Source organism: Bubalus bubalis, chromosome 6 (genome assembly GCF_019923935.1).
Source record: "Bubalus bubalis isolate 160015118507 breed Murrah chromosome 6, NDDB_SH_1, whole genome shotgun sequence".
Classification (NCBI taxonomy): Eukaryota; Metazoa; Chordata; class Mammalia; order Artiodactyla; family Bovidae; genus Bubalus; species Bubalus bubalis.
The window spans coordinates 105101976-105121727 of record NC_059162.1 but is presented as its reverse complement, the minus strand read 5'-3'; the positions used below and the strand labels follow the sequence as shown (position 1 = coordinate 105121727).

Sequence of the window (19752 nt, the reverse complement as noted above, 5' to 3'; positions counted from 1 at the left end):
CATTATGCAGTGACTTCACATACTAGGTTCACAACCCATAGGATTATTGTGAGGGTAAAAGAGCAGTGTAAAAGGCTTAGAAGCATACTTGGCACACAGTCCTACATGAGTAGCATTAGCTGTTATCCATCATTTTTATTATTACATGAAAGAGATGAGAACCTGAGCAGAGATAGTGGCAATATGAAGAAAGGTCAGGAGATGGACACTGTTATTACAGAGTTTACCAGTTGATTAAAATTGAACAGAATCTAGGATGACTCAGATTTCAAGCCTGGGAGACTGGAGGATGGAAATAGAAAAGTTAGAAGGAGCAGGTTTGGGGAAAGAAGAAGATAGATGTAACTTTAGACAAAAGGAGTTAGAGTTCTGGGTGGCTTTCCAGTTGGAGATGTTTAGCAAGCAGGACTGGAGCTTTGGAGAAATAACCAGAATTGGTAAAATATGTTTGGAATTGAAGCTCATCAAGATCATAACTGAACCTGGGGAATGGATGGGAAATCAAGGGAGAAGATGGGCAGAGGACCAGAAGAATAAAGCTTCGTGTCCATGACGGAAACACAGAAAAGGTTGGACCTTGAAGTTGAGACATCTAGAAATGAGCATGGTGGAGTGCCATGCATGATACACAATCTTGTCACAAGTTAAAGTGAGCAAGGGCATCAGTATTATCCCATCAGTTCAGTTCAGTCGCTCAGTCATGTCCGACTCTTTGCGGCCCCATGAATCACAGCACTCCAGGCCTCCCTGTCCATCACCAACTCCCGGAGTTCACTCAAACTCATGTCCATTGAGTAGGTGATGCCATCCAGCCATCTCATCCTCTGTCATCCCCTTCTCCTCCTGCCCCCAATCCCTCCCAGCATCAGGGTCTTTTCCAATGAGTCAGCTCTTCACATGGGTTAAATATTAAGAAAGGTAATACTAACGTTTTCAGTGTGTGCCTTGATATGAAGATTAGAAATACTGCCCTATGATCTGGCCTTCACTTTTTCTGAAAAAGTACAAGTGTTTCCTTGAAAAGTTATGCAGTAGCTCTTTGAAATTAGTTATGTATATGTTTATGTATATGTGTGTGGATGCATAACCTCAGGCTTTCTTGTTTAAGCTCTTAAATATACACACACATCTCCATCCAGTGCAAAGACTTTTCCCTAAGTTGCATCCACCTAATCTTATCACTGTTAGCTTTGTACAGCCTCCAATGGCAGCGTTCTGCATGAAGCCAACCATAAATACACAAGTAGGAATTTGGCAACATTTACTTAGCAAGTAATTTATATCCACATGGCCATGATAACACTGAAGAGCAGCACACATAATAAATTACCAGGAATAGGATAGCCTCATCTGTAGGATTAAGCAGATTTCTAGGCTAGGTATGTTGTAACTATCCTCAGTCTAACAGAGGCAATAAGAACCTTTTCATTAGAGGAATAGTGATAAGTTTCCAGCCATCTTACTCTGTTGTTTATATCCTGAACTCCATGATTATTTCTCTTCTGGTAATTAACAGGCAAGATGCTCATAACACTACCCTTGAAGGTAGTTAAGTAACATAATATGTTTGCATGAAACATAGTCCTTTACAGTTAATGGAGTGATTTTTAAAGTTTTTGTCAAACAAGATAGATGAGCACAACTCTTTCTTTTCAGAATGAAACGTAGTACAAATAGGTAGCATACTAGTATGAATACTACCATTATGTTGGGGAATTATCTAAATTTACTAAGATCAGAGAAATAGATGAAGGATTTCCAAATGGATACAAGGTTAGAATTGTGTTAGTTGTTCTCTAGTGTTCCTTAGATGTGCAAACGTACACTTGTGGTATGTATTGGGCACCTCATTTGAGTTCTTACCTTGAACCACAGAGATGAGTGTTTTTAGATGAGTCATTGTGTTCTTAAATAATCAGCTGCTTGTATTTCCTAGCTGTGATTTATAATCTTCGTTTTATCCCTGTTAAGGTAGTTAGAACAGGGATTTTGATTCTAAGAGGAAAGGCCACATAATTAAAACAACATTGCCACTGTGTTCACAGTGTAGCTATGGCAGGTGATTCCTCCTAAGAATGTGCAGCAATGGAAGTGGCTTCAGTAAGTGGGGGCTAGGCTAAGGCTATTCCTCTCAACTATAGTGAAAAGGTAGTGACTTCTCATCATCAGGCCCCCAGAGAGTGAACTTGATCTACTGGACCTTTTTATGTCTACTCTTGGTTGGTGACCAGATAGTCCCAAGTCCTCGTCCTTATGGGCAACTGCAGCTTTAACAAGCTTGAAAACCTTAAACTTTCTACTCTGAAATATATAAGAATGTGACATTTTAGCTTTTGGGGGTATATTCTCCAGGAGGATGATGAGGAAAACAAAGATAAAGGGCTTGATGGATTTATGTTCCAGGCTGAGAAGATCCCTAGGTTCTCAATGTTCGGTCCTTTGCTGAGTTACCAGTGCTAAAGCGGGAGGAGAGCATGCTGTGAAAGAGCACAGAACTGAGAATAAGGGCATATGGGTCGTGGTTCTGGCTTTGGCATATACTTGCCCTGTAACCTAAGACATGCCCCTCAGTCTTCTGGATTAAGTATCTTTATCTGTCAGATGGGAATATTAGTATTTGTGTTTGTAGTGAAGAATAAATGAGATAACATAAAGGAGGAAAGCTGCTTTACAAAGTGTAAAGCATGTACAAATGCAAAGGATTAGCATAACCATCTCCGTTGCTTTGCATTCTTTGAAGTGGTCTTTACATTCTCTGTTCCTGACAGCTGTATACACAGAGGTGGGAGATTTAGCGTTTGGTTGACTTGGAGGATTTGTTTATTCTCATGCCCTTGCTTGCTTGCTTCTAACTTTCAAATCAGTGCTAAAAGACACTAAGCAGAGGGCAGAATTTAGTGTCTGTGAATCAGCAGAATCATGTAGCTAAATCAATAAAGCCAAGCTCTTATTGACACTCTTAATGCCCTCCGAGTTTTTTATCGAGAATTCTCCAGTTTTTAGATGGATTATTCACAAGCACAATCTTCCATTTTTCAGTGGAGTCTATGATTAGATAATTATGAACATTTGTGTTAACATTTTCTAAAGTAGAACAGGTTTCTTCCTATCCCCACTTTTTTTTTTTTTTTACTTTTCCATTGTATTACTACACAACAGTTATTGCACAGCTGAGCTTAGGTACTTGAGAAGGGATTTCCCCATATGCACATTTCAAAGAAAAGAACCCAGAGTGAAGTCAAAGGTACGTGGGGTCTTAAAATAGTTCTTGAGGAGCTTGTGTTTGTTCATTAGTAGATGTGTGTCGAGTCCCCACTATGTCCAAGCCATGTTTTCCTTGAGGATGTGCCAGAAACAAAGATAATTAAATAAGAACAGGGGAGAAAATAGGAGCATGAAAATTTTAGGCTTAAAAAATAATGTACCTAATAATAGTAATGTGTCTGAAGAAAGTGAATATGCTAATTATAGAAATAGATTTTACTGGGTGCCAGGAATGGTTTCTTGGGGAGAAAAAAATTTAGTGATCACTGATCAGTGACTGTGTATGTTTAATTTCTTACAGTTGTACGTAGTGTGAAAGCAAGCTCCTTAGTAGTGCTAGTCCCCCCAAAAACTTTAAAAAGTTGGTTTCAATCCATTGGATAGTCTCAAAAAGTACTACTTTCACAACATGTTCCCTTTACTCCAAGATCTTAGATGGAGGTAGAAGCAGCCAGGGCTCTTTTCAGAGCTCAAAACAGAATCTTTCTCTTGGTTGGTGGGGCCAGATAGGATGGAATGCTGCCTAGATTCCAGGTCTCCTCCACTTTCTAACATAAAAAACAAGATTCCGTCTGCAAGACAGAACAGCCACATACACCCTGCTTATAGAAGTCTGAGGTGTCCAAGGAGACATGTTCTAAGAATTTTAGTTTTTTTGGGTTTGTCTAGAGAGAGAGCCTGCATAGCTACTGATCATTGACATTCCCAAGGATTTAAGTTAAGAGCGTACCTAATCATATCTAGCTTGAATTCTTTGTTTGGAGCTAGTACATTCATTCTGAATTTAAAACTTTAAAGGGCTTTAAGTTATTTTGTATTTATAAAAGAAGTGGAAGAAGATTTCTCAGTGCATTTGTTTCTATGCATCTGACTCTGCACTCCGGAAACTCTTAAGTAGTCTAAATTAGAGAAAGAAGCAAATTGGGTTACTTGTTACTGTATGTAAGGGAGATTGGTCTTTTGGTGTGGTACTGTGTTTGAGACTGGTCAGACCAGGATAGATGACTTGTCTAGCTCTGAGCAGTGATTTTGATATGCCATATGACATTTATGTGATGCTTGGTATTTTTCAAGGCCTTCTTACATGTGTTTCCCACTTGTGTGCTGCAGCTGCCCTGTGAGGTGACCAGAGGCCTCAAGAACTTAAGTGACCAGTTAGTAGCCAGAGAACAAGAACCTCCAGGTCCAATAGATTTTCTTTATGTACTTACCCTGTACTTGACTGCCCCCCACTGTTTGCAGCTGAGTATTCATAGGTGCTACTGACCGTCCTAGAGACAAGCAATAGGGAATGATAGAAAAGAGAGTGAGGGAGCAAGGAAAGAGACACAGAGAAATAAGAGAAGGAGATAGCAGTGAGCTATCTTCTCTTCCATGAGCATCTTCTCTTCCATGTTTTCCACAGAGATTTTAGGAGCAAGTGGATTAAAATGATCTTTTAGGTTAAGGATTTGAGTCAGTGATCAAAGCTGAGATTGCTCATATCTCTGAATAGTTTGCATACACACGCACACCTTAAAGCAACATAAAGTGAGAATGAACAAGCTGTGCTAAACCGAGAACAGAATTTTAGAGCTTTTGTATTTCCAGCTTCTCCATTTACTACATGTGACCTTTGTCATGTGTCACATGAGCACAAAGATACCCAACCCTTGGCTTTCTTATCTGTAAAATTGGAATGATACTGATATCTTTGGCACTGAGCTGAGTGAAGATCAACTGAAGATAATGTATGAAACAAGTATTATGTAAAACTCTAAAGCTCTTAAGTTGGTATCTTTGAAACATTCTTCAGAATCACACTTTTCACTTATGGGTGAAATCAACTCAGGATCCTGCTAGAGACTGGGCGAAAGGTTATTCTTAGAGTTTCTGAGTTTCAGAAGGAATCCAGGAAGCAAAATGTCTCTCTGTTTTAGAATATGATTTAGCTTAGACAACAGGCACTATGGACTTCCCTGGTGGCTCAGAAGGTAAAGAACCCACCTGCAATGCTGGAGACCTGGGTTTGATCCTTGGGTTGGGAAGATCCCCTCGGGGAGGACATGGCAACCCACTCCAGTATTCTTGCCTGGAGAATCCTTATAGACAGAGGAGCCTGGCGGCTACAGTCCATGGGGTCGCAGAGAGTCGGACACGACCGAGCACACGTAGCACTGTTCTTTCTCCAGCTCATGTTAGAATTCTCTTTGAGGCTCAGAGTCTGAAAAAACCAGTTACTCGTCATTCTTCCTTCAGAAATGTGTTTACTTTCATTAGGTTGGAGTGTCAGGAGAGATTAACAGATATTTTGTGGCGCAGAGCAGGCTGGAGATTGAATGGGTGAGGAAGCCATCTAATAGTTGTGTGATCTACTGCAAGCTTTCCAATCTCTGGCCCTCAGTTTCCCCATTATTAGGTTAGCAAATCCCCTTTTTTGGTAAAGAGCTAGATAATATTTTTAGCTTGTTGGTCATACACTTTCTTTTGTAACACTTTGAACTCTACTGTTACTGCATGAAAACAACCATAGATAACATATATGAATGGGGCTGCAGTCTTCCAGTAAAAGTGAATTTACAGAAAGAGGCTCCAGGCCAAATTTGGCTTGGGGGCTGTGGTTTGTGGGCCCTTGCCTTTAGAATACCTGTTGGTCTTTTTTCTCCATCGTACAAAATATTGATAGTGTTTTGTTGCTGTCATATATACCTGTGTATGTAACATATATCATGTAAGTTGGACATCAGTGAAGGAATGAGGAAACAAATGTGTGAAGTAATATGTTTACATACCGTTTCTATTCCACAGAAACAGGTTTTTTTCTAATGTTCTGGTCATGCCTTCCTGTTAAGTTTCATACCATAAGTTGCTCTACCTTCCTTTTTTCCCCAGACACACTGTATTATGATCTATCCCTTGTTTGAAAGAGTATGTTGTTGGAGAAGGCAATGGCACCCCACTCCAGTACTCTTGCCTGGAAAGTCCCATGGATGGAGGAGCCTGGTAGGCTACGGGTCCATGGGGTCGCTAAGAGTCGGACACAACTGAGCGACTTCACTTTCACTTTTTCCTTTCATGCATCGGAGAAGGAAATGGCAGCCCACTCCAGTGTTCTGGCCTGGAGAATCGCAGGGACGGGGGAGCCTGGTGGGCTGCCTTCTATGGGGTCGCACAGAGTCGGACATGACTGAAGCGACTTAGCAGCAGCAGCATCAGACGGCAAACAGAAACATGTTTTTGTTTTTGTTTTTTTCGTGTTTTTGTTTTTGAAGGAAGTGTCTCTGCTGCCAGTTTGAAAATGTATCTTTGTGACCAGATCTTTAGGAAGAGTACTGTGCAGCCAGTTCCAACCTATTGTCTTTTGGAAAGCACAGTTTCTTCTGTATGCAGTTAGAAAAGGGGCTTCAGACTTACTTAGCCATTTGGAGTTCAAGACAGACACACCCTCAAACACTGAACTTGGCATTCAGGATTAGGGAAAGGGGTCTCCAGTAAGACAACATTATTCATTATTACAGTAGTGGGGTACTGTATAATAACCTGTCAGTAAGTATGACCATCTGGTATCCAGTTACGTTTAGAACTTGAGTAGTAAGGTTTCTGGCACCAGGCTTAGTGCTTTCTTGCCTCGGTAGAAACCTTAGATGAGCTTAAATAAAGACAGTTGAACCCTCTTCTCTCTCTAGTCCCCCTGCCTTGTATTCATTCATTTATTGCGTCCTCAGGCAGTGAAGTGTAGGCCTTGCATGCCAGACCGCCCCGGTGCCCTTTGGTGTATGTGTTCAGCGTGGCTGCAGCTGCAGCGGCTTAGCGCGGTGACCGGCCCAAGGCCGCTGGCCGGTCGGCAGCAGGCCACTGCACAAACAGACGTCTTGTTATTTCCAGAACAGTGTTATTTTTCTTCTGAAATTGTCGATTTAGGATTGGTTTTATTGTGGAAAGCATATGCCTCCTTAATGCTTGAAATCCTTTTTAGCCGTTGTGATTGATAATGGTTTTAGGTCCATCTGTGTAAACATGAGAGCCAACTTGATGTTGGTGGAATTGTTTTGTTGCAGAAATTTCAGTTCTCAAATTTAGTTTTCACTTTTCTTTGTAATTTGGGACAATATCTAAAATAGCAAGCACAAGTTAGCTTTCCTCTTATTCATTCATATTAATATTCTTTCTTTATCTCTCGTTGTCTCTCATTCCCCATTTGAAATATAGTATCCCAACAGTTTTAGCCAATTCAAGTAAAGAAGCTTGGAACTAACTTCAATAAATACCTGAGTAGTACTGGAACATAAAATGTGTGTGATAGAGCTACTAATTGGGCAGAAGAAAAATCATGTCATCTAATGACAAACATGATCAAAATGCAAGTCAAGAAAGAAGTGAAGAAGTTAATGTGCTTTGAACATAGGGAGATGCTTGATACATGTTAAGTTGGAGACATATAGGAACTGTTAGGGCATTCTCAGCCTGAAATGCCTAGAGGCTGCAAGTTGGATGGTGAGGGGCATTAAGGTGAAAGATGGTACCAGTGTTTAGATTTGTTCTTCAGTCACAACTGGGCTAAGGCATATTTGCTCACATTTAATAGTGAGAACATTATTTTTAAGTAAAATTTGCCTGAAACGGGGCAGCTCTAGTATTTTAATAGGGAGCAGCATTGATCAAAGATTGGTCTTCATTTTAGGGGAGTTTCCTCTGGTCTTTTTTCCTTGAATAGTTGTTGTGGTGATAGGGATTTAGGTATTGTCTCCCAACAACATTTGTTTTGTTTTAGTTACTTTAGAGAGCTATATGTGGGTTTAGACATATTACAAAGGATTTTTGTAGAGAGAATGAGGTATATGCTAAGAAATAGGCTTTAGCTCTAAAGATGCAGAGTTTTAGAGACTAGGGGATATTGTAGTAAAATCTTATGTTTCTTTGTATTTTATGAGCTTGATTATTTTGATACATCCTGTTCCACGTCCAGCATATCACTCAGGGAGGATTTGGTAAGAATGGTACCTGGTCAAAACCAAGAGCTTGAAAGACTTCCAAAAGAATCTCAAAGGAGGAGCACTCTGCTTTTGAGATGTTTTGAAAACTGCTTAGGTCTTCTTTCTTTAAAACTGATAAAGTAACTGGGTATTTGAATGACAGTTAGATTGTGTGCCCTTGAGTGATCTGATTGAATCATCTCATTTTCTGCATGATTTTCTCCTTATCTTCCTTGCAGTGGATGGCCAAACAGAGGTATTCCCCACCCCCTTTCTCCTCCTATTTACTTGTCATTAATTTTTCAAACTTTGCTCATCTGTCCTGGTCACCTTTCTGAGAAGTTTCTGACTTTCAAGAGTTTTATGCTGTGGATAGTACACACTGATGTTTCCAGCCTTCTGGTCTGCCTTGTAACTTCCAGGACACGTGTGGTGTGTGCATGTGTGTGTGTGTGTGTGTGTGTGTGTGTGTGTGCGCGCGCGTGTGCGTGTGCGTTTGCGTGTGTGTATCCTCTTCCTTCATTTTATCTTAAATTCACTTAAGCAAGTCACGTGGATTTCTGATTGTAGTCCTACTAACACTTTAAAGGCCCAGCGAGAACCTCATATATTCTGAACTTCCTAAAATAGTTTGCCGTCCCAATAAATCTTATTTCAGAGCCAGGCTTTCTAAGAGGCCTCTTTTTCCTCAGAAAGTACACATGCAACAACTCTCCTTCATTCAGAAGTAATTATTTATCAGACTTTGTGCTCGGTGCTGTGAGGGAATCCAGAGATGAATCATATTCACGTCCTACCCACAAGAAGCTTATAAACCAGAAGGGGAAATGTGGTAAGAAATACATAAATAATGATCATACAAGGTAATGCGGTGAGGGCAGGAAGAAGTACAGATTAAGAGCTCTGAAGGTTCACGGAGGAGTGATCACTTGTGGTGATTTAGAGACTTGTGGAGAGATGGCAGTTGATTTGAGCTTTGGAGAAATGGCCTTTTCCTGGTGGACTTTGATTCTTCCCATTTTAGTTTTGGAAAGGAAACTGTGTTTAAAACCAGATAAACGAAAAGATAATGGGAGTTGAGATTTCTTATAGCAATAACCATTCAATACTTTATCTGATTCTTAAGTCTTTATTAAAGAATTAAGCAGGCAGTCTTATTCAGGTATTTATAAACTAATTAATGAACATGAATGATAAATCTAATATTAATTATGAATTAAATCTGGGAAATTCTGTTGTGCATTTTTCAAAAGAGGCATCTAAACTAATGCGGCTTGGTCTTACTGTATGTAAATAGCTTTATCTCATGATAGGAATAGCAATTTAACGTGGAGTAAAAAGGATCCTGGAATATAAATCTCTTCTTACCTTTAAATCCATTCCTTTCTCATCATTCTAGAAGATGAACCTGGCATATTTTCCATGGGTTGTAGATGTTACAAATAGGCTACTTTGAGCAAAATCAATTTAGTTGCAATTAATGTAATATTAAAATAAGTGAGAAGTTACTTTATGTTTTTTAACTTAGGTGTTTAGTGAGCAGAATTTTTTTATGATTAGGTTTTATTATTTTAATTTTAAGTTGTGCCACAGTCAGAAAATATTGAGAATTCTAGCTTATTTTCATGAAATCTGTTGCTTGAGATTTGATCTAATTTGTAAAGCCCCATGTGAAGACTGGATCTGCTTTAAGGAAAGCCTTTTGAATAAAAATATTCACTTTTTCTAGGAATTTATAGTAACAATTTATGGTCTTCCAAGAGATACTGAGAATTATCTACAAATTATTGCTGTGCAAAGATGCTAGAAAATATGCTCCAAACCATTTTTTCTTTTTCCTCATGAAAAGATCTGTCCCTGATGAGGAGAGTACAGTACCTTTGTTTTTTGAAGTCAGGAATTTATGAAGAGGTTTCTGGATGGAAAAATCATAAAAGTTGTAACTACATCTAAAGCCGAAATGATCCTTTGTTTGTAAATTGAACTTAATGTAAAGAAGAGCAGTGAGAGCTGTCCAAAGATGGAAAAGAATGCCTAGCCAGTGCACCAGTTTCCTAGAACTGTAGAGGGAGGCGCTCATGTTTCAATGACCTCGTAGGGTGCATTGAGGGAGCTGGGCAGAGGTTGAAGTAGAGCTGTGAGCATCTTTTAGAGGAGCTGGACCTGGGTGGTTCTTAAAGCACCCCCGCCCCATTTTAAAGTTCTATGAGGCAGTAAAAGGTAACGAACATTATTATTGATTTGGATTTTTTTTTGCCATTATCCATTTATGGTTTTCTAATTCAAAATGGGTCTCTCAAGTTAAAAACTTAATAACCTTTAATACGTTTGTCAGTTCCAGAAAGATTTTTTTAACATTTGTTTTGTGCGCACCCCCACTCCAACAGTGTGTGGCTCTGAGCCAGCCAAAGATTCATTCATAATCTATTGACTGCACAGATGTTTGGGAACTGATTGTGCCAGCACATGCTTAGTTGGGGCCATTCAAGATTTAAAAGCAGACTATGCACAGATGGTTTTAAAAATGCTTCTTGAATTATGTACCTTGATAACATTTGTGGAAGGAGATCAGAGGACAGTCAAAACTGGTTACCAGCTTTGTAAATCTTAAAGACCTTTGCACTCAGAGGAATCCTGCTTCTCATTAGCAAGCTGTACGGAGTATCACACTGGCAACTGTGCCTCTTCCTTCTTTGACCATAGCAGCTTACAAGGCAGATTCTGTAAGATCAGGCCTCTCCTTGGATCCGTACAATAAAAGGTTAGATTCATTTTTAAAGTTTTTTGATAATTAATTTCATTTCTGGAAAGGTTTTATTTGCCCCTTTTAAAAAGGTTAGATTCTCGCTCTCATCATTGTCATGAGTACCTCATAAGAATCTAGTAATAAAAATAAATAACTACACTTCTCTAGATTACCTTGACTTCTTTGTTCTCAGAACATCTGAGATAATAGTGTATAGGTCACGTGCATATGGTGATAAGTGAAGATGTCATGGGAGCTGAGCTGAAGTGTTCTTACTTAGTTTTTTAGGACTCAGAATTTTAATCTAGTCATTTCCAACTGTGATTCAACACTCTTCACTTTATTTCCCTCCAGAAACTCCAAGATCATATTGCTTCCTAGGACTTAGAGTTCCTGCTGATGTATAGAGCTGCTTGTGGGCCTCCAGCACCAGAAATTGGCTCCAAACCTTTTCCCATTACATCATCACCCACTAATGTCATTATACCAGAGTGAAATCTGCTTTGAAGATTGTAGTCTTGTTTTCCTTCTGTTCTTTCCTCTCATCATTTCCTTTAGAAGAAAAAGGAAAAAAAAAAAAAACAGAGATTTCTAGGACAATCCCAGGCAAACATTTAGGAGTGAATCAGACATCCTCACAGTCTAAACTTAGATTTATCAGCCTTCATCCACTCTGCTGATAGAGAGTAATCAGCCCAGCATGCATCCACATGGACCCCGGAAAGTAGCAGTTTGGTCATGTGACACCTGGCCTTGCCGCTTTTCTTTCAGCCCGTCAGAATTAGTTCTTAATGACTTACATAGCTCTCCGCCAGCATCCTATCACTGACATATTAAATCTTTTTGAATAATTTCCCAGAATAGAAATTCTTGGGATATCACTAAAGTTTCTTGTTCTTTGTGTTTAATTAAAGTGTTTCTTAGATTCAAGTATTTGCCAGATAAACATTTAAGCCATCTGGAGTTTTTTACTTTCCCCCTGTAAATCTTTTCAAACATTACAGTATTATCTATATTTATGGTATAGATATAGGTGGTGCAGGGGTCCTTATTCATCTTCCCTCCGTCATGACAAAACAGTTGACCAAACTTTGGTCCTCTTCTCTCTGTACTGAATTTAATTCCCCATTGTTTTTCAACCATCTTAGAGCTTCCCGTTGATGGTGTGCTTTGTTTGACTTTGTGCCTAACAACAGGGTTCAGGTAAGCAAAGAACTGGAAGTGATTTCAAGGACTTTGTGCCACCCACTCAGTTACTGGCCTAGGCTGTACAGATTTTGTGTCCTTTGAGGAAGATTAGTTTGAGATTAGAAAGAATAATAATCGTCAGCCCCAAAGAAATGGGACCACAGTGACTAAAACAGCAGAATAAACTTGGCTCTTAGTTTTTAAGACTCTGGGTTTACATTTATGTACAGTATTATTCACTGGGGACTCTTAATATATGTGCTGCAGGCTGTGGCATGGAGTGTGAGAAGCCACATAGAACTTGAAAAACACTGGAGAGGATGGCGTTGAAAATTACGGACAACACTAGGGCAGCCAAGTACATTTTTATTTTTTCCTTCTCTCCAAAATAAGACATTAAAAGTCCTTGATTCACATTAGGATTTGAGTTTGGGTTTCTAGCAGTTTTATGTGTATATATATATATATTTTTTTTTTTTTTTTCTTCTAGGAATTTTAGATTTTCTGATTTCAGCTTCTTGTTAGTCTCTGTGAGATAAGCTGGATGAAAGGGAAAACGTTCCTCATTTTTTGCCAAGACTTAAGTTGGTGTGAAAAACCTCTTCAGCACAATTGTATTATCTTCTCAGACTGAAAAACTGAAAGAATTACTGAAAACATCCACAAGGAAAGATATAAATAGATACAAAGCCTGACTTTCTTCTGTGTAACACGTGTCGCGTATGTGTGTGTTTTTAGCTGTCGGAATGTCCACAGAAGGAGGGTTTGGTGGAGCCAGCAGCAGCGACGCCCAGCAGAGCCTGCAGTCCTTCTGGCCTCGCGTCATGGAGGAAATCCGGAATTTAACAGTGGTAAGGAAGACTGAGAGACTTAACTAGCTTTGAGATGAATAATCAAAACTTAGGCTAAAGCATGTTTAATCTCAAGCACATTTACAAAGGTATAGTTCATTTCTGACCTGTGGGTAAGAAGATGAAGGTACAATTTACTTTAGGTGAGGTAACTACATGGATTTTTTTTTGTTTGTTTTTAATTTTAGTGGCTTTCTTTAGGCCTGTGGATGCTTTGACTTGGAGATTGTTTAATGTGAGGCAGATCTTTTAGAGAATGCAGAAAAGCAGGTCTTCCTTTCCTCCAGAAGCTGTAGCTCATTTCTGTGGCCTGATTTAGTGGCCCTGCCAGGTTTCTAGGACCTGGTGAAAACTGTTGGGCAGTTTATTCAACAACAGATCTATTGTAAAGCCAGCACTCTTTGCAGGTATTAAAAGATACACTTAGATTGGGGTTTTTTAAGAGCAGTATTATTGACACTTGGGGCCAGATGATTCCTTGTTGGGAGGGGCTCTTCTGTGCATTGTGTGGTATTCAGCAGCGTCTCTGGCCTTTAATCACTGTAGCCAGTAGCACTGCACTTCAGTTCTGACAGCCAAAACTGTGGCTAGACACTGGCAAATGTCCCCTGGGGGCTGAAATCATCCTTGTTGAGGCCCGCTGACAGAAGAATCAAAACCCTGGCCCTTGAGGAGCTTACAATGTAATAATTACACCCAGGTCATTTGTTCAACAAGTATTTATTGAATAGTTACTGAGTCAGACACAGTGATGAATCTGAAGCATTAAAAGGGAGAGTATGATGTTATATCCATAATGAATAATGTTGTGTTTGGTCCCATTTCAGCGAATGGCTGAAGGAGCACTCTGTGAGATATGTCATTCCTGCCCCAGAGGTTTTAGCATCCTGGCAGAGCAAATACTGGATTCTTTCCTGATGTAGAACTCATGTTGCAAGGTCCTTAATCTCTGACATACATGATCAGTTTTCATTTACTCGATGAATACTTACACACCTACTATGACTAGGCTAGTTATTGTGAACCACACAGACAAAACTGGTGCACTCACAGAACATGTATTCTGGTGGGAGAGACAGAAACAGGTAATGAATGAGTAAAATAAACAATAACTTCTCATTGTAATAAATGTCCACTGACTTCAGGGGTCAAAAAAAACCCCTATATTCTGGGTATCTTTGTGGGTCATGTTTGTTTATATGGGGGATTTTCAGCATTTGACCTTGGTTTGGGCTTTCTCTGAGTGGCCTGTGTTCACCGGTGGATTTCCACTGAAAAATCATTCTTCTGCAGTCTAAAGGTGGTAGTTATCAATAGTATCTTAGATATAAAGCGGAAGGGAGGGAAAAAATGGAATTATAAAGTCAGAAGTGGGGTATTTTGTATGTTTTGAGGGGATAATGTCATGGTTAAGCTTTCAGGTTTAAGTGCTGGGATCAGCCTGGTATAAAACGAGTGCCTTCCTGAGTTCTAGTGGGACTAGGCAGTACAGCAAGCATGTTCCAGCTTGAATGCAGAAACAAATTCAGGATCAAACAAGTGATCAGATGAACTTTAGAAGTTGAAATTCAGCACCTAGCTTTTCTGTATTTTGTTGGACTTTGAATTTTTTTTTTAAATTGTGGTAAAACAACACAACAAAATTTACCATCTTGACCATTTAAAATGTACAGTTCAGTGGTATATTTACATTGTTGTAAAACAGATCTCCAGGACTTTTTTATCCTGTGGAATTGGAGCTTTACACTCATAAAACAACTACCCACTTTCCCCACTCTCCAGCCCTTGGTAATCACTGTTCTGCTTTGTTTCTATGAATTTGGCTGCTCTAAGTATCTCATATAAGTAAGTAGACTCAGACAGCATTTGTCTTTTTGTGCCTGGCTCATTTCACTTACTTAGCATAATGTTTTCAAGGTTCATCCATGTTGCAGCATATGACAAGATTTCTTTGTTTAGGCTGAATAATATTTCCTTGTATATGTGTGTATACCACATTTTGTTTATCTAGTCATCTGTCAGTGGGCATTTGGGTTGCTTTTGTTTCTTGCCTATAGTGAATAATGCTGCAGTGAAGAGGAATATGGGCTTTGATGTTATCCTGCTTGATTTACTTTTCAAGTTTGATTGACATCAGAGAAGATAGTGGTGTTGACCAACTTTTTGTAGCTAGACAGCTAGTCCTGCAGAGGTTAAAAGTGGATTACTTTGAGGGATTTACTTTTAGTTCAAGTTTTATGAGTAAGGAGAAAGACCAAGGAGGAAAGTCATTTTTAATCATTCTCCTGTTGATAAAATTTTCCTTCCACATACTCTCAAGAAAAGAATCTTAGAATGCTACCATAAGTGAAAGTGAAGTCGTTCAGTCGTGTCCGACTCTTTGCGACCCCATGGACACTAGGCTCCTCTGTCCATGGGATTTTGTAGGCAAGAGTACTGGAGTGGGTTGCCATTTCCTACTCCAGGGAACTTCCCAACCCAGGGATCAAACCCGGGTCTCCCACATTGTAGACAGACGCTTTACTGTCTGAGCCACCAGGGAAGTCAGAATACTACCATGGTATCTCTTAAATCAGATGCTTAGAATGATGTTTGGCTTGTAATAGTGAGTGAATGAATGAAAATTGCTCAGTCGTGTCCAACTCTTTGCAACCCCGTGGACTATACAGTCCATGGAATTCTCCAGGCCAGAATACTGGAGTGGGTAGCATTTCCCTTCTCTAGGGGATCTTCCCAACCCAGGGGTCAAACCCAGGTCTCCTGTATTACAGGCAGATTCTTTACCAGCTGAGCCACAAGGGAAGCCCTGGCATGTAATAGGTGCGCAGTAAATGTTTAAATGAATCATAGACTCCTCCACTTCAGATTTAGTGTGAAGCAGCATAGTGCCAGGTTTGAGTGAGAATGCAATCCGGTAAAGTCCCTTTGCAAAACTTTTATTTTCCTTCTGCCAATGGCAAATGAAGGCATCTGCTTCTCTGACTGAACCTCTGCCTGTGTGACGCGGCTGATGTTTTAGTGTTTAGTGTGTGCCTTTGTAGAGCTCAAGCAGCACTTCCAACCAGACTTCCTCAGATATGGCAGAGCCTCTTAGGCTGATATCTCAAAATGTCTACCGGATTTTTTAAAAAATCTGTATGTTCAAACCATCCAAATGTAAATAAAGTTTATGAGAACACTCATAAGATGTTGTGGTCTCTCTAAGCCTGTGACAGAGGTGTTCCAAAAATAAGTAATTCGGGCTTGCCAGTCCGTGGGGTCGCAAAGAGTTGGACACAACTGAGTGACTAAGCACAGGTGATACAGTTCATTACATATTGGCGACTTTGGCCTCAGTTATCTCGGTCTCTGGCAAAAGCAATTTGTCTTTCATCTCAGCTTGGCCATCTTGCTCTCCTCATTCTTGAAAGCTCTGCATTGTCCATAAACCCAGGTGGTGCTCACCTGAAACTGAGTTGATTAAAAATCATACCAAAATGATTATATACCAGGATGATTGTGTTAAATACTGTATTCCTGCTTAGCAGACCTCTGGGAGCAATAATTAATAGACTTCTTGGCATTAAATTTTACTCTCTAGACCTCTTTGAAAGTGGGGAAAAAAGAGCTAACTTTTGTCCTTTGTGGGGCAGGTGGGGAGGTAGTAATGCTGAATCTTAAAGAAAAATCTAATCCTCCTTCAAACTCCCTCCCTACACCCCATTTAGCCTTCAAGTTAGCCCCAATTTAATGCTTTGGTCACTTTCTTTTAATTGCCTGTTACATCTTTTCATTCTTCAGTGTCTCCAGATTGGAAGATGACATTTCCACCATTACAATCAAATCAGATAACCATTTAAACGAGAACTTGGAGGTGAAGTTTGGTGGACTGCTAAAAAATAGGTCCTGTGCTGTTTGAGCCCTTCCTGTAGAGCAATGCTTCACAGACTTTATTGTCTATATGTGAACCACATGAGGGTCATGTTGAAATACAGATTTTGATTTAGCAGGTGTGGAGAGGAACCTTAGATTCTGCACTTCATTCATGTTCCCAGATGATGCCATTGTGGGTCTAGGGACCTCACTTTGAGCGGCAAGGCTTTAAAGCAGTGGTCCTTAACCCTCACTGTGGATTATAGTCACCAGGGTAGTTTTCAAAAAATGTGATGCCAGGACTCCACTCCCTAGAGTTCCTGATTCAGTTAGTCTGAGGTAGAGCCCAGACATCTTGTGTTTCAGAAGCTCCCCAAGGTGATCCTAACATGCTGTCCATGTTGAGAATCACTGCTTTTGAGAAGGTAGAATCTTGATTTTGCAGAGTGAGTGCCTGACTAGGTAGGCCTGCAAAAGATTCCTCATCATTATTTGAAACTCCAGATGTTGTTTAGTTCAGCCTGAGACCTATTGACTGTAATTTGGCTTTAAACTCTCATTGAGTGAATTCAGACTTCTTGAAGTTCAGCAGTTTCAGATGGCAGCATTTTTAAACATACTTCTTTGGTTGTGGTCAGGAGCACAAAGATGTTCTGAGAGAGAATCCTCTCTCCAACCTTTCTGATGTCACTCCCAAGAGTAAAGTGTGTCAGTTGTTATTCCACTTGGATTCGCATCGGGATAAGAAATTAAATGTTACTCATGTCAGTTGCATGGTTGCCAATGACAAGGGGAGCATTGAATTGAAAGCCAGTTTACCGATCGTGAAGGGGCGCCTCTCTCCAATAAGCTTGTCATAAAGCCTTACATGTGACTGGAAAGCTGGGCTGAGATTATAGAAAGCTGGGCTATTGTCAGCGATAATGAGCCCACACACACATCTGAAGATCCTTTAAGATCTCAAGGTTTAAAGATCATGAGAAAATTTCTCACAAAAGAAAAGATGTATGGGACTTAGAACAGAGTTTTTTGTAAGTTTCTTCCTCTCTTCAAGGTGGGACTATATCTTGACTTTTCCTTGTTGTTGTTGTTTTTTAATTGTAGTCTCATAAAAATTCTGAAAGTACTATTCTTTCAAGTTGGGGAAGGAGATCTTTTTATCAGCTCTGGGCTTTAGTTAAGTAATCTTAGAACAGTGTTGTGGGAATTATATTAAATGACGAAGCCAAATGAGAACACACTTGTAAGAGACCTAAATCTTGTGGTCATAATCTTGTGCTGTGTGTATCATCCTGGGAGGCCTTCCAAAGAAACTTATCATCCCTAGCGTTTTCTTTGGCATTTCTGTTTAGCATCATTTTGTGTGATACACCACACAAGAAGGAGGACCAGTGATTGATTTCTGTAGTTAAATGTTTTTTTGTTTTTAAATCCCTTTAGGGTCTGGCCCCAATCCAGCATTCCCTTTCCTGCTGCTCCCCTCTGTACTGAGGTCATACATCTAAAACTTAAATAGGCCAGTTTTTTGGTCTCTGTGCTTCTGTGTGTGTTGTGTCCTTTGAATAACATTCACTTACTTTTCCAGCAAGCAGATTTGCAGGATCCCAAGACACGATTCAGATGTCAGCCCCTCTGCGGAACATTTGCCAACTCCTCTTGCTCACTCCAACACCTCCCAGTTGGTCATTTCTTTCTTTTCCCTGTGGGATTTTACACCCCCATTCTAGTATAGCTTAGGGGATTATAATATTTCATAAGTGATAGTCTCTAAACTATTTGGCTGTTCAAAGAAAGTGAAGTCGCTCAGTTGTGTCTGACTCTTTGCGACCCCATGGACTGTAGCCTACCAGGATCCTCCGTCCATGGGATTTTCCAGGCAAGAATACTGGAATGGGTTGCCATTTCCTTCTCCAGGGGATCTTCCCAACCCAGGGATTGAACCCAGGTCTCCTGCATTGCATGCAGACGCTTTACCATCTGAGCCACCAGGGAAGCCCAGCTGTTCAAACAAAAGTGTATTTGCGTCTTGCACATAGTAGTAGGCATCATACATTTGCTATCAGTTGAGTTGCATGAAGGAACAAATGAAAGAGGAGGATAAAAAATTAGAATGTGTTGTGCTATCTCCTTTTGGTGAAATTTTGGTAAACTGGACTTCTAAGCCTCTACCACTCCAGAGTTAGATTTTTAGAGGCTTCGTGGAAAATGCTGATACTTAATTTGGAAAAGACAAAAAATTGATGTTGGGGTTTTGTAGAGGTCAGTGATAGCCAAGCAGCTTGTTGAATTTGGGTGGAGAAATTAGATGTCTTGGGATTTCCTTGGCGGTCCAGTGGTTAGAACACCATGCTTCCACTGCAGGGGGTAGTGGGTTCCGGGGAACTAAGATTCTGCATGCCACAAGGTGCGGCCAAAAAAAATTAGATGTCTTGGTGTATATTTTATCTTAATAGTTCCTGTTCTTCTGTATTCATAAAATAGATTCTGGGAAGGCTGATGATGTTTTTCCAAAATGCTTCACTGCCTTCTTTGACGTATAGTTGATTTTTTTATTGGTCTTGGAAAAGAAAGTTCACTAATGCATGTTAATTACACCAAATCTCAAATAAGAGCTGCTTCCTCCGTAATGTGATGATGTAACTTCCCAGGTGAGGGTATTGGATTTGGTGAATCACATTTCAGACCACTTATAGTATCAATCATTTGACACCTAGTGCCAGTAGGGATTTTGCTGATTTTAGCTAATCTCTGCCTTTTCAGTTTTCTCTTCTTTGCAGCTTTGAAACCCAAAATTGATTTTTATTTCTAGAATTGCATCCATCATTGGCTGTGTATTTAAATACCAGTAGTATCAAAATAAAATGAAAAAGCACTTAAATCAGAAGTAATTGAGTAATGC

General features: G+C 39.8%; 1 protein-coding gene across 5 annotated transcripts in view; it reads left to right on the top strand.

The window, feature by feature from the left end:
* NFYC (nuclear transcription factor Y subunit gamma) overlaps positions 1–19752 on the top strand; it is a 64943-nt gene that overhangs the window by 22755 nt on the left and 22436 nt on the right. For all 5 annotated transcript variants that reach the window (XM_006047941.4, XM_006047939.4, XM_006047940.4 and 2 more), the window contains one exon: positions 12889–13001. In XM_006047941.4, the coding sequence (XP_006048003.1) occupies positions 12897–13001 (105 nt within the window). In that variant the 5' untranslated portion in view covers positions 12889–12896. Of the gene's footprint in view, positions 1–12888; positions 13002–19752 lie in introns of those variants that run through there.